Source organism: Thermobia domestica, chromosome 6 (genome assembly GCF_964235325.1).
Source record: "Thermobia domestica chromosome 6, izTheDome1.hap1.1, whole genome shotgun sequence".
Taxonomy (NCBI): domain Eukaryota; kingdom Metazoa; phylum Arthropoda; class Insecta; order Zygentoma; family Lepismatidae; genus Thermobia; species Thermobia domestica.
In genome coordinates, this window is record NC_137459.1 from 301,621,204 (window position 1) to 301,646,722 (window position 25,519).

Here is a 25,519-nt window from a genome sequence, read left to right on the forward strand (position 1 = left end):
TACGTTATGTATCATTTCCATTCACGATGTTGAATACATTACAATTAACTAGTGCTTTAAACGGTAGTCCATTATTGAGAAATCATTTTACCGGGGTATTTGCAAGCGATGATTTGCCCTCACGGATTTCTCTACCTCTGGCAATCATTGTAAGTACAGATCCATCCACAAAATTAGGAAGCCATTGGATTGCAATTTATATTGATAATCGCGGTGTTGGAAAATATTTTGACAGCTATGGCCTTCCTCCTTATGTACCACAACATGTTGCATTCTTAAAACTTTATTGTATGTACTATAAATATAATAATAGCCAATGCAAAGTCTCGGTTCATCCGTATGTGGCTATTATGCTTATTTTTATTTGTGCTGTAAAGCCCAAGGAAAATCTCTGCGTGAAATTGAATACTTATCCACAACAGTACCCACGGTTAATGATCGTAGACTACTACAATATACATTCCAGGTAATTTTATCTTATTTATCATTGAGAGTGTATTTGTTTTATCATCACCTATTTCTATACTAATCATCTTTTTTCCTCGTTGTTTTTACAGAATTCACAATACGAAGCTTTGCCAACCAGTGCTATGCTGCGAAACATGGAAACAAATCATCACAATTAAGAAGAGGAGGAGGTCTAATGAAGAAACCGAGCTCAATATACAAACATTGTCAATAAGAAAGAAAAAGAAGAAACCAGAAAAATGAATAAAATACAATTTATGCCTATCTATGTGTTTTTGAAATGAAATGAAATCTTTGAGTTTTACGTCCCACGATTATGCCGGTTAGGCTAAAGGAGACGGTGATGATGAGTGATGAATGAAATGGTGGAATGAAGAAAGTGGGAGGAAACGGGAGAACCCCGAGGAAACCCATGCACACGGTGTTTGTTCAGCACAAAGTTCACTTGGCGGGTACTGGGATCGAACCCGGGATCCCAAGCACCAGAAGTGAACGCTCTACCACTGAGCCACCGCGGCCCCCCTATGTGTTTTTATTGTTCATTCCATCAATATGATACATACAACGCTATCAGATTCTCCTAAAGAACTGTGCGATATAAGACGAGAACCCTTGACAAAATTTCCACCTAATTCCTAGAGAACGTTGACCAGGGACCCGTCGCGCATCAAAAGAAATCATCGAAGACGTGACCGTACTAGCATTTGACACCCTAGGGGTCCTACCAAATTGAAAGGGGATACCCGTCCATACCTTATAACCTTATCAAAGAGGATAAATTTTGTCAATAACCCAACACGCGGTTGTACTATTTTGTACGCATGAAAGGACCACCGAAATTTATCATGATATATATTGAGGTTCTGTACTATGCTTAAATTGGACAATTTCAGTGGACCCCCTGCCAAATTTTAAAAAGGGTGCATCAATATGATAGGAAATGGATACCTGTAATCATAGGACCTCATCAAAGGGGATAACTTAGGTAAAAAACAAAACACGTGGTACAACGTATTGCTTACGTTTATATTTTGGCAATTTTGTACGCCTAAAAGGGAACGAGCTGGACCATCCAAACTTATAGTGATCTATATTAGGGTCCTATACTATTACACCAAATATATAAATTTGGCAATTTCCAAAATTTAAGGGGTGGGCCAAGGTACCCCTCCAGGGTGCATTAATATACTCATGTCTTATGAAAGGTAATATACTCCTGTATACTCTCATATAAACATATAGGGTAATAGGACCTCATCAAAGGGGATAACTTAGGTCAAAACAAAACACGTGGTACTACGTATTGCTTACGTTTATATTTAGGCAATTTGGTACCCCTAAAAGGGAACGATGTGGACCATCCTAATTTATCATAATACATATCAGGGCCCTATACTATAGTACCAAATGTTTAAATTTGGCAATTTCTAAAATTTAAGGGCCAAGGTACCCCTCCCAAATTTTTAAAGGGATGCACCAATATACCCATGTCTTATGATAGGGAATGAGCACCTGTATACGCCCATATAACCATATAAGGTAATAGAACCTCATCAACGGGGATAAGAGGAGCCAAAAACCAAACACGTGGTTGTACTAAAATTTGGGAATTTTGTATCCATGAAAGGGAACGAGATGGACCACCCAAATTTATAGTGATACATACTAGAGTTCTGTACTATTATACCAAATGTTTAAATTGGGCAATTTTCAAAATTAAAGGGGTGGGCCAAGGTACTCCTCCCAAAATTTTCAAGGGGTGCATTAATATACACATGTCTTATGAAAGGTAATGAACCCCTGTATACGCCCATATAACCATATAGGATAATAACACCTCACCAAAGGCGATAAATTAGGTCAAAAACCTCCGAAATTTAATTGTTTGGCAATTCTTTACCCATGAAAGGGAACGACATAGACCTCCAACACTAACAGAGGTACATACTATCGTCCTAGGCTACCACACCAAATTTTAGATTTGGCAATTTCCAAAATTTAAGGGGGTGGTCCTATGTACCCCTGCCAAAATTTTGGGGGTGGGCCAAGGTACCCATGCCAAAATTTAGAGGTGGTGGTCCTAGGTACCCCTAGGTCATTGACCCCGGGCCAAGATCATTGACCTTTGACGTATGACGTCATAAATATCGGGGTGAAAGTCGAAAGTTAGACCAAGTGGGGTGAGTACTACTGGATTCTATTGCACTTCAAAGCGTTTGCCTCCTTCCTTTTAATTTCTGTCTTTGTCTAACTAAATTAGACTATGTCCGCTTATTCCTTCAGCCACAGTTTTTTCATTTCAATCAAACGAGAATGCTTCCTACTTTCTATGATCATGCCTATACCTGCACCAAGAATAAGGCAGGTGGACCCCGATGGTCAAATGAAAATAGTGGGTAGGGATGGTATCGTGACGAGAGCAGACGAGACTTTGTCCAGTCTCGGTTTCATCTCGGTTGATAAATAGCGGTCTCGATCTCGCCTCGAGTCAAAAATCGCCATTTCGGTCTCGGTCTCGGTCTCGAGGGCCAAATGTCGGTCTCGTCTCGAAAGTCTCAAAATAAATAGTGTGAAATTAAAATTGTGCAAGTATTATTATTATAGAGTCTGTTGTTTTCGCTTATTATTTTTTGTTTCATTCTTGACTTAGAATTAGGGTATGGTGTACCTCTTCATAGCTAATTTGCTAGCGCTAATGCTTTCCATGCGTGTGTTACAGGTTCAATCACCTGTGGATACATCATACCTGGGAAAAACCCTAATAGTAACCCTTGTTTCACTTTCAGCAATAGACTTTGTCATATAGCCTCAGAACTGCCTATACAATTAAGCTCTACTAAATTAACTTCAGTACTATACCGTAGTTTATTTCCTTCTTCTGAATCAGAATTCTTCAATGCCTCCTAACGGATAACGCAACACATATCAGCACGAATGCATTTAATCGAACCAAAATTGAAATTTTAAAATTTCTAATTTATTACCCAATACACTCTACTTTGACTGTCATTTTAAAAACACAATACAACATTCATTATCTTAACGAATAGGGCAAATTATTGCTACAATATATTTTGTTTCAAATGGATCAAATTTTTTATTACCGTTTCGCATCTCGATTTTTATTTGACACTTTATAACACGAACATCCTGAACCTTGTGGTGCGAGCTACGGCACTCATCTTTGCTATGTGTGGTCTCCGGTTGGGTCACCAAACAAGTTAGGTTTAAAGTCCTATGTTTCGCATAGTTCGCGCTTAATTTTAAGTACATTCTGTTTCTTATACAAGTTCATAAGATCGTAATGCATTACATAAGCATATATCCAGTGTTTTAACATAGATTAAGCTTATTCCTGAGCTCTCAGCGGTGCATGTGATCTTTATTCGAGAAAACTAATCGTGCGTTCATTATGTTGAAATTTTATATTGATTAAAAATTACTTGTGAAACATGGACATACATATTATATAAGTATATAGGCAATTCGAGCTAACTATATGTGTTTTTTTCTCTTGCCGAAACAAGTGACTCTTAACTTTCTAGTTTTCTTTTGTATTAATTTTCGTAGTTTTGCTGCAACATGAAGGATTGAACATTCAAAAATATTTTTTCGCTGTAAGACTTTCGTTAAATTCTGCATCCAATTTTACCATACCTTACCTAATAAAAGTTAAAGTCTATCTATCTATCTATCTATCTATCTATCTATCTATCTATCTATCTATCTATCTATATATATATATATATATATATATATATATATATATATATATATATATATATATATATATATATATGAACTTTAGAGGTAGAATATGCTAAGTCCCTTTTTGATCGAAATGGAGTTAAAAATACTTTTTTAATAGACTATGTTCTTTCTAGTGGTGTAAGTCTTAAAGCATCCTACTATTTTGTAACTACTTAGTATAGTTTGAAAAACAGTACTATAGGTCTTGCTTAAGGAACCGGTTTTTCGCTTCTCCTGTAAAATTACGAAATTATGACTTGGTTTAGTTTTCCTTTGGGGTCCAGATATAATAAAGTCATCACCATCATCATAATCAAGAATTATCTATCCACTGTTGGATGAAGGTCTTCCCAAGTCTTCTCCACAAGTATGTATCTTGGGCAATTCTTTTTCAGGTTATTCCCCAGTAGTTCTTGATTTCGTCACACCTTGTATGCGGACGTTTCCCAGGCTGTTTTTGTCTCGTGGTATCCAGTCTAGAATTATTTTCTTCCATCGATTATAATATCTTCTTGCAATGTGTCCAGCACATTTTCCACCCCATGTTAAAATTATTTCATTAGTATCAGTCATTAATTGTCAAATAATTCATTTCTATATAGTTGGGTTACAAATAGTTCCCGCTACTTTTGGAACACAGACAAACTACTTTTTGATCTTCGGATCTGACAACACTGACTCAATGATTTAAATCAACACAATGTGACGACCCCCATTTGGTCTAGCAGCTAGCACGCTTGACTTCGGTTCGCGTGGTCCCACGTTCGATTCCCAGTGGGGGTAAAATTGAACGACCGAAGTAACTGTTCCTTCCTTCATTCGAAATACATTATACCATGATCATAATATTTGACGGTAAGATATCATTGATGAGCATTGCACCATCCATACCATTTGAGTTATTACAGATCTCCAAAATGTTGATGTTAGTAATACTGTATTGTCTTTTGTTACACTGAATAATGTATGTGGTATTGTTGTTTTCTTCCCCTTCAATATTTCACACAACTTGGCACAAAATTTCAGCATTTTTCACACACACACACACACACACACACACACACACACACACACACACACACACACACACACACACACATATATATATATATATATATATATATATATATATATATATATATATATATATATATATATATAATAACGCGGATCTAAGGAGAGGGCTATAGGAGCTATAGCTCTAATTGACGCTTAGGCATACACTGGATAACTGGGTGAAACAGACTTGCGCTCACTTGAGATCTAAGATTGCGCACACTTTTCAGTTATACAGATCAACATCCAAAAATCCAGGTTTGCGCACATTTTTTTACAACGTTGCCAAACTTAGATGTTTACAGGATGTCCCAAAAGTAGGTATACAGTACCGTACTGATCAGGCTCATTGCATTTTATATCATTTCTTATTGTTATCTTTCAGATAGGCTTAGTTTCTTTATTATTTGTTTTTAATGTGATTTTACTTACATCTTAAGCTAGGAAGAGCCGAAGCAAATAAACCCATAAACTAGAATGTTACACTTGATCAATGCAGAGGTGTATATAGTTTGGGCCACCCTGTATTATTATGAAAATGAAAAACTAACCATTGGACTATCGAATGAGGTATGCTTCAATACATGTTTCCATCTAAATATTTGAAGTTGGCTCCTGGGCCCCCTTCAAGGAAGGCCCTGAGGGTCACCACAACAACACCATGTGATGTACTCTATGACATTTTCCTACCCCAGTTTTTGTTTCATCTTTTTATTCCCAGCCGTTTCTGATTTATAAGCACTGAACGTTTTATCTGAGACACCGTGTATATATATACAGTATATACAATGTCTCGTTATAAAAATCTATTGTCGTTTCGTTTTCGAGACGAGACTAAATGCACTAAAAGTCCCCCACGAGATGCACTAAAAGTAAGAGATGGGATGCACCTCTGTCAAAAGAATCACTAAAAGTATCCCACATTACTGCTTACATATGGCTTTCGCTTTCCAATCTAATCAGACCATGATTTCAAAACGAGTTAAAACGAGCTGAACGAGCGAGCCAGTTATCAAACTCGACTCGACTCGAAACTCGAACTCAAAACACTGACTCGGCTTGGAACTCGACTCGAGAAAATTACCTTTGACTCGACTCGTGCCCATCTTGAATCTTTATGGGTAATTGTACACAATCGTCATCAGTGAAAGCTACTGCCTGATAATCTTATTAGATCTCTCACTAACATAATCCATTGCTTTTCTCTTACATGCTTCGTTTTGAATATGCTTCTGAAGTTACTATTGGACTTGAACGTTTTACAAAATTATTGACCTGCTGTTAGATTTCGAAAACAGGGGAAAGCCGAAAAATATTGCAATTGACTCATTTAGAATAATTTTGATTCCTGATATCCTGAAATTTGTCTTTACAAATAAAAGTAGGTGGTGGTGTTTCCCTTCCAGGTACGAATAACTAATATTTCAGATTTAGAGTCCAGAAATCTCATTTTCTTTTCTTCATTAGATGTGCACAATTCTGTTTTTATCACCTGGCAACGTCGATTACCGATCCTGTGCGCAATCCTGGCAAAAAATACTGTCAATCAACTTCTTATCTGGCATTTTCTGATAAAGAAGGTAAGTGTGCGCAAGTTTGTGACTCCCGGATAAAATGGGCTTCAATCTTACTTTTTTACACTGGATAAAGCGGCAAACTATAGTTTTAGCCTCTCCTTTGATCATATCCTAGATCTGCGGCTTGATATATATATATATATATATATATATATATAGAGAGAGAGAGAGAGAGAGAGAGAGAGAGGCGGATCCAGGATATGATCAAGGGAGGGGCTAAACCATATTTTGCCGTTTTATCCAGTGTAAAGCACGATTGAAGCCCATTTTATCCAGTGTATACCTGAGTGTCAAGGGGGGCTATAGCCCCTATAGCCCCCCCTTAGATCCGCCACTGTATATATCGAGAGAGAGAGAAGGAGGTAGGGAGAGAAGGCTTTACACATTAGCATTGGATTTTGTTTCGGAAGAGGCTTGAGGAAAGAGCAAGAAACATTTGTGATGTACGTGCAATGCAAAAAAAAAAAAAAAAAAAATCACAAATTTATTTCGAGAAGGGCTTGAGCCCGATAGCCACCCCCTAAATATGCTACTGTACATTATTCAACCGTTCCCATATTATCTAACACAACAACGAAAAAAATGCGTAAAGATAATTTTAATAACTATCAATAAAAATATTCGAGAAGAGATCGAGACTTTCGAGACTGACCTAAGTCTCGTCTCGGTCTCATCTCGATTTTTAGAGGTCTGTCTTGGTCTCGGTCTCGTCTCGGTACCATCTCTAATTAGTGGGAGAAAATGGGAAAACCGTGAGAAAACCGGTAAACAAGTCTCACCGTTATAAATATTTGTCTTGGACTTGGAGATCATTTGCCACAAACTTAAATGTTTCTGTCCACGACAGTTTGAGACTAACCAGTTCGATTTTACAATAAATTATCTCTTTAATATTGTCTATAAGTTTCAATACCCTTCTTACCATCCGTACTTTATAATCCACCATATCTTTCATAACATGGATTAGAACATAGTTTCTTTTTATATAATGTTCTAGTCGGTCTATTTTACTCCTATTACTAAAGATCAGAATTAATGGCAAAATGACATAAGTGCCATTATTGCAATTTTCATTATATTTTCAGGAAAAGTGCAATTTCACAATTTAGAAGCAATTTGCTGCCATTGCCACATGTTTTCTTTTCCACTACTCTTTATTTACTCATGAACGACAGCATACCACAGATTTGAGTCGCTCTTATCTGGCCAAGCGATTTCGGTGTCTGATAATAACTGGTCAATCCCCGTTGGAATCTGGCAAGTGGAGGGGCGGGATGCTAGTGCGTATTCAGTTGTTGGAATTTTGAAGCAGTATTGGTTCTTGGAATGACAAATGAAGATGCTTATTTTCAAGAAGTAGCCAGGTGGACTGTTATTGTGAATCTTAGGCGTGCGTGATACAGAACTGGTATTTATGTGCATTTCACTATTTCAAGATCACTAATCGTGTTGTAAGTGCTAATCCAGATTTAAGAAAATTAAAGGACATCGCTACTGTTATGGAAGATGCTGCTGATACAACTGTTGACAATGACATGGATCATTCCCAAATTACGTGTTTCAAATATGCTCCAGTGACATCTGTGGATGTGGAAAGATCATTTTCACATCTAGGGCGAATTCTTTCCGACAGGACACAAAGTCTTTCCTTTGAAAATCTTAAACAAGTGTTAATAATTTCAGAGATCAAAAATATGAAAAACATTTCGTAAGTGAAAATAAACTGCTAGGGTAGTGTAAAATGGAACAGAAGTACACTTTAGTATTTCTTGTGCTTTGAATGATTGTGCTAATGTAACCGCGTGTGAATACATTGTGATAGTGTTTTTAAGTTACTCTTTCATTGTTACTACTGAAGAAGTTTCCAGAATTTTAAGTGGTAAGTACAAAGTGCAAAATGAAACATTTCATTCGATTAGTAAACGAATTATAGCTTATTATGGCTTTTACATATTTTAGTATGTAGTTTTTCCCCAAAGTTCGTGATTGCTTGTTTATTTTATTTTGCCATTTTATCTGCCATTTTTGGGTGTTTATGTTGCAATTTTGCCAGCCATTTTCGGCCTTTTATTTCGCCATTAATTCCGGGCTTTACTTATTACATTACAATATCTCTTGTGTGACTCTTTTATACCCCATGCTTCATAACATTTGCCTCTATGTTTCTGTTCCATTTAGGTATTTTTCTCATGGTTCAATTTCTAAAGCTTTCAGTCGCTTTTACTCATCTTTTCTCATCTCCACATTTCCTTTAAGTGCACTGATGAGCAATAGCTTTATGAATTCTCTATTTAAACCTTTATGATGCCTATTACTTCTTCCTAGAGGGTTTGTTCGTTCTTATTTTGTTTCGTTGTGTTTTCTATTTATTCGTTAAGAACGTTCTATGCGTACGTCGCGATATACTCAGTAAATGTGTACTTTTGGTAATATACTTCAACTTTCATACCCTGCTCTTTGAATGTAATCGCCGTGGAAAGTCGAAAAAACTGATGGTCAATTTATGTATGAAGTGTCTCTCATAAATACATTTGTCACACGTCTAACGTTTTCAGCTGATATCATCAATCGCTATGTAATAGCAAAGTAATATTCTTTCCAAAGTATTATGAAAACTATATGCCCTATGCAGTTCAAAATTTCTCCAGGTGTTAATCTACCCGAATACTACGTGTTAACATTTTTATTTTAGACTAGCTCTTATAGATCATTAATATTACTTTTTTTTACAAAGAATTATGACAGCGCTGGAAATAATATAAGCAGGGTTTCTTTTCCTGTTCATGGAGGTGGAAATACCTAATCCATTCATATCATTGTTCCTCACTGATCTTCAAAAAGTTGCTAGGGGAGGAAAACAAGTTACAAAATGAGATAAGAACGTTCATCTAATAATGTGGAGAGTGCATATCTTCGAAGTTATATTAGTTGACAAACTGACCATATGGTTCGGAAGAAGAAAGGGTTGCGGGAGGCAAAACTGACTGCTGTCAGACAGGAGACAACCTTATCTACCTACGCATCTATTTACTTGTATTTTATAACAAGCCTTCTTGTCAAACAGGATACACCTTCCCTATTTTTCTATTTCAACCATTTTGGATCCTAAGTCTTGATTCTTGCGTGGTGAAAAAAAGGAGGCACGTCAGAGGAAACACAAAACTAAAAGCATTATCATCAATATTTTGCTTTCGAAAATAAGGAATGTAACTTTCAAATAGAAAATTTAAAAGAAACATCTGGGAAGATGAAAGAACAAATCATGGCATTTCATGCGTGTGCGTAACAGTAATATACAAAATAAATAAATAAATACAACAATATTTCTGAGCGTCTAGATTATTTGGATCTGATATTGGTATTCCAAGGATAAACAAGTGAAATATTTTTCACTTGATTTTGACTGAATTACATAATTTTATATATATCGGGTGATTCCGTTAGTCCGTACCAAGCCTTTAAATCGAAAACGTTCCGAGATATGTACAAACTGAGAAACACGTATCCCATTAGTTGCAAAGGACAACAGAGCGAAGTAAAAAGTTTCGTCCGAGGGTCCCCCGCAGGGTCCCAGACGTGGTCCAACTCAAAATTGTCAAATGTAAAGAGGGGTCAAGTGGTATATCGCTTGAAAGCTCTTGTAAAAAGAAAGAAGCTACAACAAGCCCGGATTCTCTATGATCACCCTATGCAACATAGCGGCGGGTCAAAATGTCATCAAAATGTGCATTGAAAACAATATGGCCACCCCTATAAATCTGAAATGGGCAGCCAGACGTAAAAACTGAAAAACAAGAGTCTCATTATTTCAAAAGTACAACATATCACGGTAACCAATTCGAGATATCCATTCATGGTCCACCTCCAAATTAGCAGTTGTTTGATTGTGCTGGAGGGAAGACCCTGAACATTTTGAACAGCTATATTTCCTTGGTAACATACGTTTTCTGGGTACAATACTACAGAGACTGTTCAGTCCTCTTTCGTGACACTACTAAAAAGTGTTGTCTTGTCTCGTCTCGTAGTCAACACTGGTATTATACATAGTATGGAAATGGAAGCGTTTTGGTGGACACGTAAGCATATTGAAACTTCTAACGTTGTTCTAAGAATTAATTTACCATCGCATAACGTACAAAGGATATATCATATTTACCTTGGAGACGGCTGCTGTCCGTTATGTAACAGATGTGCACTTCACACATCACGTTTTATCGAAATTGTCGTTCATATACAGCAAGACCACGGTCCAGACGGCGATAATAGTTATAGCCCACAGCTTCAAGTTCTGCCTCTCCTATGCTTCGAATGCGGTCATTATACGTCACCTCATATCTTCTGGTGTAGTTGGTCTATTCGTGTAAACAAGCTCCTTGAGGCAACCCCAGAAATAATAGTCCATGCACGTAAGATCTGGAGAGCAAGGAGGAAAAGGAGTATTGGACCCTCTTCCTAACCAACGGTACGGAAATAAAGTATTTAATGCACCTCTGCATATACGAGCAGCATGTGCTGGACAGCCATCCAATTGCATCCACATTTTACGCCGCACATGAAGTGGGATGTTTTCCAGCAGTTGCGGTAGATGTTCTGTCAAGAATTGATGGAACAGAGCCGACGTTAAATTTCCATCAATAAACCAAGGCCTAATTACGTGTGTTTCAATAATACCACTTCACACTTTGATGCTCCAACGTCTTTGTCGGTCGATCTGTAGTGTCCAGTGCGGATTCTCCGCAGCCCAATAATGCGCATTGTATAGGTTGATATGACCATCACTTGTAAATATTGCTTCGTCTGTCCACAACACGTACATACTAAAAAACGTTGGGTTTGTCATCAATTTCTGACGGGCCTAATTACAAAACTCGAAGCGCTTATTTCGGTCGGCATCTCTTAGCACCTGGCACAAGGAGATATGATACGGCTGGCGTTTATTGTTCCACAATATACGCAGTACATTTGTTTAACTAATTCCGCGATCCCGGGCAATATCTCTTGAGGATGCATTAGGACGTACTTCAACAGCAGCCAAAACATCAATAACGACATCGTTATCATCCACAATTGGAGCACTTTGTGACCGCCATATTGAGGAGGTATGCGCCCTGTTTGTTTCAGACGATTTGCTAATTGATTGTCGCTCTGTGAACCTTGCATTATAAATTCGGGCTGCAGCTCTATAGTTTTGCCTACATTCCCCTAACACCATTAACATGTCAAATGCCTCCCCGTTCGTATATGGCATTGTTCCAATACAATGCTATCTTTAGCCGACACTGCACTAACACACGATATTAGGGTAGTACGTGCCACCTTCTACAATAAAATGGAAGCCATCTGACACACACACACACACCTCAATTCGTAGCGTGTATTACTTTTGCACAGCACAAGTACTTCACTACAATTCGTACTAACGACCCTTCAGCAAAGCCTGCTCAACTTACTGTGGAACAAACTGTGTTCCAGCATTCCTCACGTTCATGCCTTTCAATTCAAGGTTGTCTGCGACTGTTTCTCTCGAAAGGCGTATGTTTTGTACAACAAACATAAACCAGCAAACAGCACAATCCAGTTGCAGTAATCGTTATCAAAGATGTGTATGTTTATTCATTTCGGTATTTCATTTGAAGTTATACGTTTCACTGCATTAATGTCTCATGAATTTCATGTTTACACGACGCATAGGGAAGAAAAGGGCAGGTAAGGACAGGGCTGGAACCTTGCGTCAATCCCATTATTCGCCTTTGGTTACTGAGGAACACTGAGCTTAACCCTTTCAATGTGGAAGGCGACGGAAAGAAAATTTCCCTAACCTGCGAATGTCGATTATAGTCGACGTGTTAAAATGTGTTTGTATCTTGGTTTTGTTTTAGTTAACTATAGTCGCCAAAGGTTTTATGTGTGATTTCTATTGTTTATCGAAAACAATAGAACACAAAAAATTGAACGGTACAACTTCGGCGACTATTCTCGACAAAGCCAAGATACGGACAAACAAATTTTAACCTGTCGACTATAGTCGACATTCGCATGTTAAGGAAATTTTCTTTCTGTCGACAAAAGTCGACTTCCTCTGTGAAAGGGTTAAGATAGGTATACGGACGAACCAGGCTGTGACATCATTCAAACCTAGGTCGGAAATTGGGGGAATAATGCATTCTCGAACGGAAATAACACAATAATGCGGAGAGGGTCGCAACGTGACACTCGGGGATTGGCAAGATTTATACGTCATTGGATACCACACGGCAAGTCCAGAATACAGATCTATTTATACCGCAGTTTTGGGTTCTGGGCTGAATGCGGGCAAATGGTGCAAAACAACATGTCCCAGGGGAATGTTCCCTATAATTGCTGTACCCTGGAGAGTTATGGTGTACATCATCGAAACAAATCATCGCGTAGTGCACACAGCCGGAATATTTAGTCCGTTGCACTAGCCAGTCGGGAGGATACAATGTTCCATTTCCTTGATCCCATAGTGTCGGAGGTCTGGAAGGGGAAAGCCCACCCTAAGAAGCAACATCACAACTATCGACAAAGGGCTTTCAAACACACATCCTGTGCGGACACCAAGGTCAAGATCTGGGAAGAGCCCCAAACCTCTTACAAAACAGATGCTGGAAACATTGGTAGAGCATGCTTGCCTCGTTCCACATCTCGAAGAATTCTGTGCAAGCAAAGTGAAAACAGTTATTTTCTTCGGACCGACTAGTGTCATTGACTCAATATTTCGGCTGTGTGCACCACTCGCTGATGTGTTTTTATGATGAACACCACAACTCTCCAGGGCTACCGGACATTGTCCCACAATTTTACCGCCAATTCCACTGGAATATGTGTTTTTTTCACATTCATTTCAATGAAACGTTTGATGACATTTTGAAAAAAAAAATGAAATGAAATCTTTGAGATTTACGTCCCACGGTTATGCCGGTTAGGCTAAAGGAGACGGTGATGATGAGTAATGAAGGAAATGGTGGAATGAAGAAAGTGGGAGGAAACGGGAGAACCCCGAGAAAACCCACGCACACGGTGTTTGTCCACCACAAAGTTCACTTGGCGGGGGCTGGGATCGAACCCGAGACCCCAAGCACCAGAGGTGAACGCTCTACCACTGAGCCACCGCGGCCCCGATGACATTTTGACCCGCCGCCATGTTGCATAGGGTGATCGTAGCGAATCGGGACTTGTTGTAGCTTCTTTCTTTTTACAAGAGCTTTCAAGCGATATACTACTTGACCCCTCTTTCCATTTGACAATTTTGAGTTGGTCCCCGTCTCGGACCCTGCGGGGGACCCTCGGACGAAACTTTTTACTTCGCTCTGTTATGCTTTGTAACTAATGGAATACGTGTTTTTCAGTTTGTACATATCTCGGACCGTTTTCGATTTAAAGGCCTGGTACGGACTAACAGAATCACCCGATATATATATATATATATATATATATATATATATATATATATATATATATATATATATATATATATATATATATATATATGTGTGTGTGCGTGTGTGTGTATGTTATTTTTACTCAGTTTCATGACCAATGTTACATTACATCTTTCGAATCTACAATTACGTCACTTTCGAACAAAGACACTTTTATCCTTGTTTCCCTTACGTAGTTCATAACAATTCATCATTTTAGGGAAAAATATCTGGCAATGTGTATCATCACTTCTACTCTCCTGATTCATTTAAAGAACCAATTACCGGTTGGTCGCAAACTGGAATTATTATTTTCGGCTGTAGAATATTATCAAACTCTCAATCAAATCTGGCCGATACATGAACCTTGTCGCGAATTGGAATGATCACAAATCGTAGGGAATCAATAAAAATATATCCACAGAAAGCTATATTATTCCATATATACCTACATTCGTGCATACTTCTATTTTGTAATTGACCATCCATCACAATAGAGTTAACAGTTGATCTATTGATGATTTGCGGGTGAAATATTTCAAACAAAATCTTGCGGCCCACAATCTCGCCTGGCGAAAACTTCACGGACCATAATCTCGCATAGCCAAAATCTTGTCGGACGAAATCTAGCCTGGCTGAAACCTAGCGGGATAAAACTTAGCCATCTAAAATATCAAGGTACCAAACCTTGCATAAGCGATTTCTTCTGTATAGAATGTTTAAAATATATATTTAAAATATTCACTGTGCAATGGAAAACAATAATTATGATTATAAATTAATGACAAGACAAAAATAGGTAAGCAGTTAGTTCGCGCCTTATTAATATAACACTTGGGTCGAAAACAGATCTTCACAGTTCACAATCACCATATAATTTAATTAAATAGAGGTGCAGAACAAGAATGAGGGGTCACTTTTTTTCGACCATGGTGCCATCACCATGATATTGTTCTACGTGAACAATGCAATGAACATATGTATTTAGTAATATTATAAAGGGTTGTTTACATTTAAGTACTAATAATTATAACAAATATATTTTGATTAGTGGAGCATTTAGGAGGCTATCGGGCTCAAGCCCCTCGGAAATAATTTTATTATTTTTTCGCATTATACATACAACACAAATGATTGTTACTGCTTCTCAAGCCTCCAAACCGAAATAAGATCCTGAGTACACTACTCTTTTGGTAACTTTTGAACCAATATTATAAGTAGAAATACTTTATAGGAAGTTCAAACCTGAATTATCACAGAAAAGAAAAACACGTAAGATGTTCGTAACTGTAGTCGTATTGTCGAAGGAACTCCTAAAGGATTGACCTCTTGAATGAAAGTGTCAGAGATACTTGTTAATTTTCATTTCAAACTAACATCTCTACAAGCGCCTTGACAGTTTATACTAGAAAATATTTTACTATGGCGTGAGAAAAATGAAAACTGGATATTGGTCGATATTAGTGATATATTTAAATTTTAGCAATTCGAAACGTCTCTCTGTCTGTCTTTGTCTCTCTCTCTCTCTACATATATATATATATACGGTATATATATATATATATATATATATATATATATATATATATATATATATATAATTTCTAGTTCACATAATAATTTGATAAATTTCTAGTATACTCGCATACCTACCGTTGCTAACGCGCCTGTTCCCTACAGACTCATCCCTGCACATTTCCACTAGTTCATCCAATTCTGAACGTAGTGTTGCCCACGAGACCAGAAATTTCTCGTCTCGTCTTGACTATAATCTGGAAAACCACACGAGAAGCACCTTTCTAAATTTTAGACGAGGTAAGAAGCACAATTATCGTCTCGCTTTCGTAACGAGAAATTTCTCGAATCCAGTGGGAAACACTAATTCATCCAAGTCTTGGATCTCAGAGACTGTTTTAGTGTTACATGATACATATGTAAAAAAAACTACAAATTGATAAAATAATGGTACGGAAGCAATGAAGAGCATTTATCTACGTTTAAAACATGCAAGTCATTACACAAGTTACTCCAATAATAAGTAAGGTTTTAATGTTGTTATATCACACTAATCGTGGACCAATCGTGAAAAGGAACGGTTGTGATAACTTCCAGATGAAATTTAGGAAAAAATTAGGACATTTTTTCACAAAAATTATCAAAACGAAATAATAAAATTTCGAGACAAGAGCGAGAGAAGTCTTCAACGATCGAGACAATGCGAGACCTATTAAATTTAGGAGACGAGACGAGGAAATCTTACTTCTCGTCTCGTCTCGTCTTATGGGAACACTATCTGAACGAAATAGCATTCTTGCTTGTAGTGACTACCGGACATATATTGGTGCATTTTTTGGCATGAATAATCGATTTTATGGCATATCGATTTGCAAGCGTATCATCAATCTGTACACTATTATTGGCGTATTAGCCAAGAACAAAATACTCTTGAATGCATTAGGTTATTATTTAGAAATAAAATTAAATCTTTGTATTTTACGTGTCATGTTTATGCCGTCTAGGCTAAAGGAGACGGTGATGATGAGAATGAATGAAATGGTGGAATGAAGAAAGTGGGAGGAAACGGAAAAAACCCCGAGAAAACCCATGAACATGGTGTTTATCCAATACAAAGCCGACTTGGTGCGATCTAAGATCGAACCGGGGACTCCACACACCACAGGTGAGCACTCTACCACTGAGCCACCGCGGTCTCCGTTATTCTTTAGGGCACAATAACTTGTGTAAAAGAATTCTTGAAATTCCCATATTCTTAATCTGCACCAAAATAGATTTGATGAATAATATTTCTTCTACCTGGGTTTATTAAACTTCCAAACTATGCTATGCATAAGTATCGAAAGTCTAATAGAAGGGCTATGTCCATCTGTCTATTAACAGGCATCAGACCAAAAGAGGCAAGATATATCGAGAAGGGTTTTCCGGAATCGATTTAGGGTCCTAAGAATAGGTTCCATCTCCTCCATCAATCTTCTATATAAATTGGAAGTGATAGAGATTGACCACTTACGGATCATAAATCAAAAACTATAATAGGTAGCGAAAACGGTTTTAGGAAATTGATTCAACGTCTCTAGAAAATATATATATATATATATATATATATATATATATATATATATATATACTATCTCCATTCCCTTTTCTCTATTGAAAACCGGAACTGGTAGAAATTTACTACTATTTCCGGTTTCAATATTGATTTTCATAGTACAAAACGATACGATATATTGAAGAGCAATTCTCGGTTGTTTTCTTCTTACACATATATTAACTATTTCGCAGTTCGCTATACATCACAACAGAGCAAATCCTCTTTGACGTCTATATAAACGTTTTTCAGTTAGTGCGACAAATAAGCAAGATTACTCTACACTATACGGTTCGAAACTACTTATGTAAGATTAAAGCAACATAGACATTTAAGAGCAACATAGACAGATTTTCTGAAATTTTCCTACGTCGTTAGCTCCAATATGCCTCTACAGATTCGCGGAGATGTTTACATAGAATGAAATCTTTAAGATCTATGAAGAGAGAGAAAACAGATTTTGCGCTTATCTGCTGTCAATCTGCATTCCATCGCTTTGTTTGTCTCCGGGGACAACCCGAAGTTCACGCACGTGACCTAGCTGGGGCTGAGAATGAAAGGAACTTACCTGTTTAGCCTGCTATCTGCTGTTCTGCGTTGTTGCGAAATGTAGGACCATATATTAAACAGCTTTTAAATGGAAGAAAATGAATTTTTAATTAGTTTGCTCCATTATTACCTTAGCAAGAAAAAGTAAAAGTGAACATGCAATATTAAATCTAACAAACATTTGGACGAATTTTGAAATGTATAAAATAAATATTTTTCATAATATTTTGGAAAGAAATATGCCACGTTATTATATAGGGAATTCCTAACGCATTCTGAATGTAGGACACAGCCTTAAGAAAAGAATTCAGCTTACTTCATTATCCTATAGTTTCAGCTACTATTTTATACTAAGATAAGCGAAATAAAGAGATTAGAACCGGAGTCAAAATACGCTACCTATTTTTGTTTCACAGGCTGTCGTTCTGTTTACTTACCCATCAGACTTTGATGTGAATACTATACATTGTTATTCTTCCTTAGTCCGTCGCTTCTAATCTAGAGGAAAGGAGTTTTCTATGTTTTTTTTTCAGAATTTGTGTACGAAATATTGATTACAAAAAACTAAATATGTTTGCCAAACAATGTTGCCACTAATCTTAAACCAAACAATGCAACATTCTGGTTCAATTTCGTTCCAGCATTCTACCGTTTTACTGAATGTTAAGTAAATTTTTTAAGTTTCTTTCCCTCCGTTGCTTGAAAAATTCCTCGTAAGCATGAATGTCAGGATAAGCTCAATCGAATTTAATTTTGTCTTTTGCATACGTTTTTATTATTTTTAATATTTCTTGGGAACATTTCCATACAAGGAATACTTTCTATCATCTGCACTTATTAATCATTCAATTTTAGCCAAAGGTGGAAGAAATAAATTCGTAAAATCTTGAACAATGGTAGGGGAGAGTCTGCTAAAACGGAATAGTACGATAAAATGAGATACCAGGCCTCATTCGTGAACGAGTGCTTCTATCTGGTGTCCGATCGCATAAGTAAGCTGGAACGTAGCAGCTGCCATTGTACATTAAATATTGATGCAGAAAAGAAGTATCTGTACCATTGAAGCCTGAACATTTAAAAAATAGATGTAATATTAACTTGTTTTAAGTTGGAACAAGTAAAGAATTTATGGTTAACATTTCGATTATTCGAAGGTGAGTACCTATACCTAGGTAGTAAATCAATGTTTTAGCTATAATTTCACATAATATAATTTTTGTCAGCTTACTTATTTTTCGGAAGGTGCTATATTGTCTAAATCATTACAGAGTCGGACAAAACAGGATACCATTAGTACAGGATAGTATCTTATTTTACCCGTCAACTTCTAGATAACAATTGATTTGCCTTATGTACTTAAAATGACAATAAGAAAATCAGTTACAGATAGTACAGTGTTAACAACTCTATAAAGTGCTTATATGAGGCACAACCACCCAATAATTACCCTTAGTAATGCTTTATAACCTACGGATAAATAAAACTAACCGAAGAAAAAGCAAGTATGGAGTCTAATATTATTGAAATAGTTCTATATGTGCATGAATACTAAAACTCTATTTTTGCTTTAACTTCCAGGAATAATTCGAGTTGGGAACGTACAGACGAACAACCGATCGGCAACCCTGAAGCAATGAAAACATGAAAAATGCTGTAAAAAGAATTCATTGAAGGAAATATGGGCTATCTGAAAGCTTCCAAAGAGTATGAAGTACCTCGTTCTACGTTGTGCCAAGAGTGTCCAAATTAAGAAGAAGCGCAATCTAACGTTAAAGCTTAATTCTAAATGTGATACAGTTAAACATGTACATAGATCTAATAAGTCAAAAGGAAAACACGAAAGGTAGTGAAGACAGACGATTTATATACATCCAGGAGTTCAGAAGATTCTGATAATGGTGAAGCGTATTGTGGCGACTTGTACTCAAATTGTAAATCTAGTGAAGGATGGATCAAGTGCCTGTAATGTCAACTATGAACACATGAAGCTTGTTCTGGATTAGAACTAAAAGTCTGTGATGGTTTCACCTGCGATTTTTGTAAATAATATAAAGAAATATCATCAAGACAATGGTAATTCTGTTTGTAATCGACATTTTTCAGTTTACTTTTTCCCATAATGTCTTGGTCTTATTTTCATATATATACACCGTAGATAAAATGTATAGCCTTAGACATACAGTTTGATAATAATATTGTAGCAAACTAGCGATATATTATACATAATTTTCAATATTTCAATTACTTTTTATTTCTATCCTAATTTACCGGTATGCCAAAACGGCATACTTTGATCTAAATAACAAAAGTATTAATATCATGTAGAAAAATATTTTTGAACAACGCCAAATTGACAAACTGAAGTAGACATAGCTGTAGAGGATTTGGCCAAGTTTCAATGCAATGAGTTACTTTCGAAGTGAGATATATCAGATCTTGCACTAAGTATCCCGTTTTGACCAACTTTCCTCTATACGCGTAAAATTCAATTCACATGGGTGTATTTTATTGAGCTTCAGTTGTAAAATTGGTTTTTCATACCTCCAATCTACCTTTATCTTCGATCCGCTTTTCTCAAAGATTCCTTCTGGATACACTTGTGCCTCAACCTCACTGAGGGTTAACAATGAGGTTGAGTTAAATTATCTCAATTGGCTTGGAGTCACGTGAGTTTGAAGCTGAATGAATTTCAGAGGAACATGTAATACAGGTTGGTGAGAAGCTCACACACACACACACACACCTACACACACATACACATAAAAAAGAATTGTTATAGCTATATTTCAACTGAAATCTTGCTTATTAAAGTTTTGAAAAATAACTGTTACCTCCTGTGGAAGGTTATTTTGTTTTATGATATGTGTATCTGCCGAATATACAGAATTCAAGTCCTGATAGAGTTTGGAGCCCTCGAATCATTTATGCATAATACATAAATAAAATCAACTCAATCCAATCATACGCTAAATTGCAAATAACAGTATAGTTCTAAATCATTGATTTTTATAAATAATTGATATTTCACTAACATATTGGTTTCTTGTTAATAAAGACTTATCAAAAAATGATAATCTATGAGTCTACTATAGCATAAGTGAAATAATTTAAAGTGACAAATCAAATAATATTAATGATAAGCGAGATGAACCGAATTCAGAAGCTCTCGGCTTTCAAAGCTGCGGAACATAGCCTCAGTTCTTGAGTCGAGCCTGTCCCTGGCCATGCCTGACCACCAAAAATTGAGATATTTAGTTCCTAGGCGATGGACTGCTTGTTCGTCGCATTTCATTCAGATCCAGTCAATAGTTATCGAGAAATAAAGCACAACATGCAAGACAAGCCGAGCCTGTCACTCGCCGAACTTGGCCATGAAATACAGCAATGTTTATTTCCTAGACCAGGGATATTTGCTTAATAAAGGGCCTATCCGGTTTGCCATGAAAACCAGACTGTGTCACGTGTTCAGTTAAAAGTCAAGTTGCTTCTTAAATCGAGTCTAGATATTTCAAATTCAGATGTGAGATATATCAAGCACGTAACCTCCGTGTGGGGCGTCCTGGGTAATTCAAAGAAGGTGCATATACTTTATCATTAGTATTTATTTTACTCAAACAACTTGGTTTTTGACAATGTTTCGTCCATATTTACCTTACGTGCTATATATCGTATTTAAGCTCTTCATTATGTATTTGCAATAAGCTTCCAATTAGCCATCTCCTTATTATAGTTTTTGAGATACGTGGATGAATTCATTTTTGTTCATTGATTTTCCATTGACATTAATGTCAATATTTTGTGCGTTTGTTGACTGTTTCATCCATTTTAGGCGAATTTGCTTTTAGAACACAGAATTTACCTAGCCTCTTTTACATTTGAGCTGGAGTTCAGCAATCTCCCTCTGTTGGTTTTTGATATAAGTAGGAATTATTTTTTATTGATTTTCCATTAACATAAATATTAATGTTTTGTAACTATGTTTTATCCATTTTAGAATAATTTTCTTTTATAATATAGAATTTACATAGCCTCTTCTATACTTGAGCTGAATTTCAACCATCTCTCTCTTTTGGTTTTTGAGATAAGTGAAGGAAGTAAGTTTCATTGATTTTCCATTGACATTGATGTTAATTTTCGTCCGTTTTTGATTATGTTCCATCCATTTTAGAACAATCTGCTTTTCAAATACAGAATCTACATAGTCTCTTATACATTTGAGCTAAATTTCAGCCGTATTACTTTTCTTTCTCTCTCTCTCTTTTTGGTTTTCGAGATAAGTGGAGAAATTATTGATTTTTCATTGATTTTCTCTTGACATTAACGTTAATGATTTGTGTGCTTTTTAACTATGTTCCATCTATTTTAGGACAATTTTGTTTCAAAATATAGAATCTACATAGCCACTTCTACATTTGAGCTGAATTTCACCCAACTCCCATTTTTGTTTTTTGAGATAAGTGGAGGAATTATTTTTTTGTTGATTTTCCATTGACATTAATGTTAATGTTTTTTTACTACGTTCCATCCATTTCAGAACAGTTTGCTTTTGAAGTATAGAACATACATAATCTCTTATATATTTGAGCTGAATTTCAGCCATCTTTCTTTTTTGGTTTTCGAGATAAGTGGAGGAATTATTGATTTTCCATTGATTTTCCATTGACGTCAATGTTTTTTTTTTTTTTTTTTTTACTATGCTGCATCTATTTGAGGACAATTTGGTTTTCTAATATAGAATCTACATACCCTTTCTACATTTGAGCTGAATTTCAGCCATTTCCGCCGAAGTCTTTTCACATCATTGCAACAGGATAGGTCCTTTGTTTCAGATCTGGCCAATAATTACAGAGAAATAAAGTACAACATACAAGATGAGCCGAGCCAAGCCTAATTTGCTCCTGACCAACGCCTGCCACAAAATATAGCATTTCTTATTTCCTAGACAATGGGCTACTTGCTCATGAAATTTCGTTCAGATTCGGCCAGTAGGTACAGATAAATGAAGTATCACAATCAAGGTGAGTCAATCAGAGCTGAGCCTGCACAGAGAAAAATCCGTTCTCCGGACAGCGGTATATTGTACAAATATACGGTATCCTCTTGCTCACTATAGAAATAAGTACGGAGCATAAGTTATCCGTATGCTACATAGGCACTGCCCTTAGATGTTACATCATGCCGTTGCAGGATGTCTGACATCTAACAGTTTCCCGTATATCGCATGCATATACTTATGTTTCCTTCGTCAGCTATATGTTATATACGTCCACTTGTATGTGAGATCCTGACCGCCTATATTGTTTCATACGGAAAGTACGTATAGATGGAACACTTATACAGAAAGTATTATAAAACATGCGTTTTCAGTTATACGTCTAGTGTACGTTAAGTCCAAAAACTACAGGAATTACGCATGTAACCTATCTTTTTAAGTATGCCACCTACATTTTTTTTTCTCAGTGTGTCCCTGGCCCAGTTCGGCCACCAAATTTAACGCTTTTTATTTGCTCGGTCATGGACTATTTGTTTACCAAATTTAGTTTAGATCCGGCCAGTAGTTGCCGAAAAATACAGAGTGAGTCATAAGTCTCCATACAAGATGATTAATGTTTATTTTTGATTTTACATGTAGTAAGTGTCCATACAAGATGACTAATGCTTATTTTTATTTTCCAGGTAGTATGTCTCCATGCAAGATGACTAATGTTTATTTTTCATATTCCAGGTAGTAAGTTTCCATATAAGATGACTAATGTTTATGTTTTACGTATTTTCCCTTCCCTGCATTTTTTCAGCAGAATGGAACACCATCCCATTACGGCATTGAAATGCGCCGATGGCTGGACCAGCAGTTCCCTGGGCATTGGATCGGTCGACGTGGTCCGGTGGAGTGGCCACCAAGGTCACCAGATCTCGATTCCCATGTATATTTATTTTTGGGGCCACCTGAAATCGATTGTGTACCAGGAGAAAATTCGGGATTTGGATCATCTTAAACAAAGAATCAGTGCAGCTTGCAAACAAGTAACAAGTGCAACATTGACAAATGTTCGTCGGAATTGGTTGGAGCACCTGTCATTTTGTCTCGATATGCAAGGGAAACATGTGGAACATATTTTATAACTGTAGCGTAGTATTATCATCATTTGTATGGAGACTTATGACTCACCCTGTAAAGAATCACACACACACACACACACACAAACAAACAAACACACACCTAATATAAATCAACAGTATAAGCTCCCGTATGCTTAGTCCGGGAGCTAATAATACAAAAGTTATACAGACAAGGCTAGTTTCCAAGGCAAGGTAAAGTTTGTTTGACTTATTTCCTTGACATCATATGAAGTTATTTACAGCATAGGCTAATACTTTTAAAATTCTTGCGTCTGATATCCATAATAAAATTAAACTTCTTATTTGTTTTATAAGTCTGTCTGTACCACGGTTAAAATTCGATTACTATACAGATCTAACTTCTTATTCCTATAGGAATTTTCAGCTCAAAGGGTAACATCTTTGTTCTTCGTCTTTCCTGTATTTAATTACTTTGTAACTCGATTGTTCGCTCTTCGCTGACTAGATTTGGGATAAACAAGTGAAATCGCTCTTAAGGTTCCTGGTCTCTTTATAATCGTGGCGACATTGTTATACTTTCGTTTTTCAGATGAGCCGGAAAAAATACGACTGCGCGGAAAGCATGACTTAAATATTTTGTTGGTCAAATATGGTTCAAATTCAGACTTGTACTTATGGAATTCGTTCTTGATAAAACAAACATTCTTTTAAACAGATTTCAAAATGAGGTTCTCTATTCAACTCATACATATATATTCATCTAAAACATTGACACAGATGGATAGATTTCAATTTTTTATTTAGTTTTTGGTTGCAAGAGAATTTATTCACGGTGGTTCATGCAAATTTGATTAAGATCTTGTAATAGTTTTTGAAAGTAGACCAAAAAGCTTCTCAATGACTAACAGTATTGTTGCTCATACAGTATATTATTCCGGAGCGCTTAAACAGATTTAAGAAATCAATTTTGGGCATTAATCAATTAAAATGAATTGCAGTTAATCAACGAATTGAAAGCAATTGTTCTGGAAATTAATATTAATCGCGATAGTCTTCAATCCTAAAATTGGCAATTAAAATTAGGTTAATTGTTAATTGGTAATCAGGGAATTAAAACGTGTAATTGTCAGTTGTATATCACAAAGAAGCAATTGAAATTTTTAATTGTTAGTTGCAATGGAGCATGTGAAACTTGTAATTGTTAATTGTTAGTTTTAATTGCAAAACAATCACCATTTAAAAGTTCAAATAAGAAGGTGTGAGTATGTTGCATTATCTACTTTAGGGTTATTCCATCCACATATTTGAAATAAGATATTTATATGCAGTGGAGGATAACGACCATTCCTCCGCCCTCTCTGGAGACAAAGCCATACAGAGAATAAAACGTATGTATCGTACGTAAAAACGTAGGATACATGCATAAATTCTGTATTCCTTGGACTTAACGTACGACTATATGTAACATTTTGCAGCAAATATATAAC

General features: G+C 36.3%; 1 protein-coding gene across 1 annotated transcript in view; it reads left to right on the forward strand.

The window, feature by feature from the left end:
• Positions 1-20,140, forward strand: part of Creld (Cysteine rich with EGF like domains) — a 365,129-nt gene extending 344,989 nt beyond the window's left edge. The window contains exon 8 of the mRNA XM_081762917.1: positions 19,530-20,140. Coding sequence (XP_081619043.1) covers positions 19,530-19,588 — 59 coding nt within the window. The 3' untranslated portion in view covers positions 19,589-20,140. The remainder of the gene's footprint in view (positions 1-19,529) is intronic.
• The last annotated feature ends 5,379 nt before the right edge of the window (positions 20,141-25,519 follow it).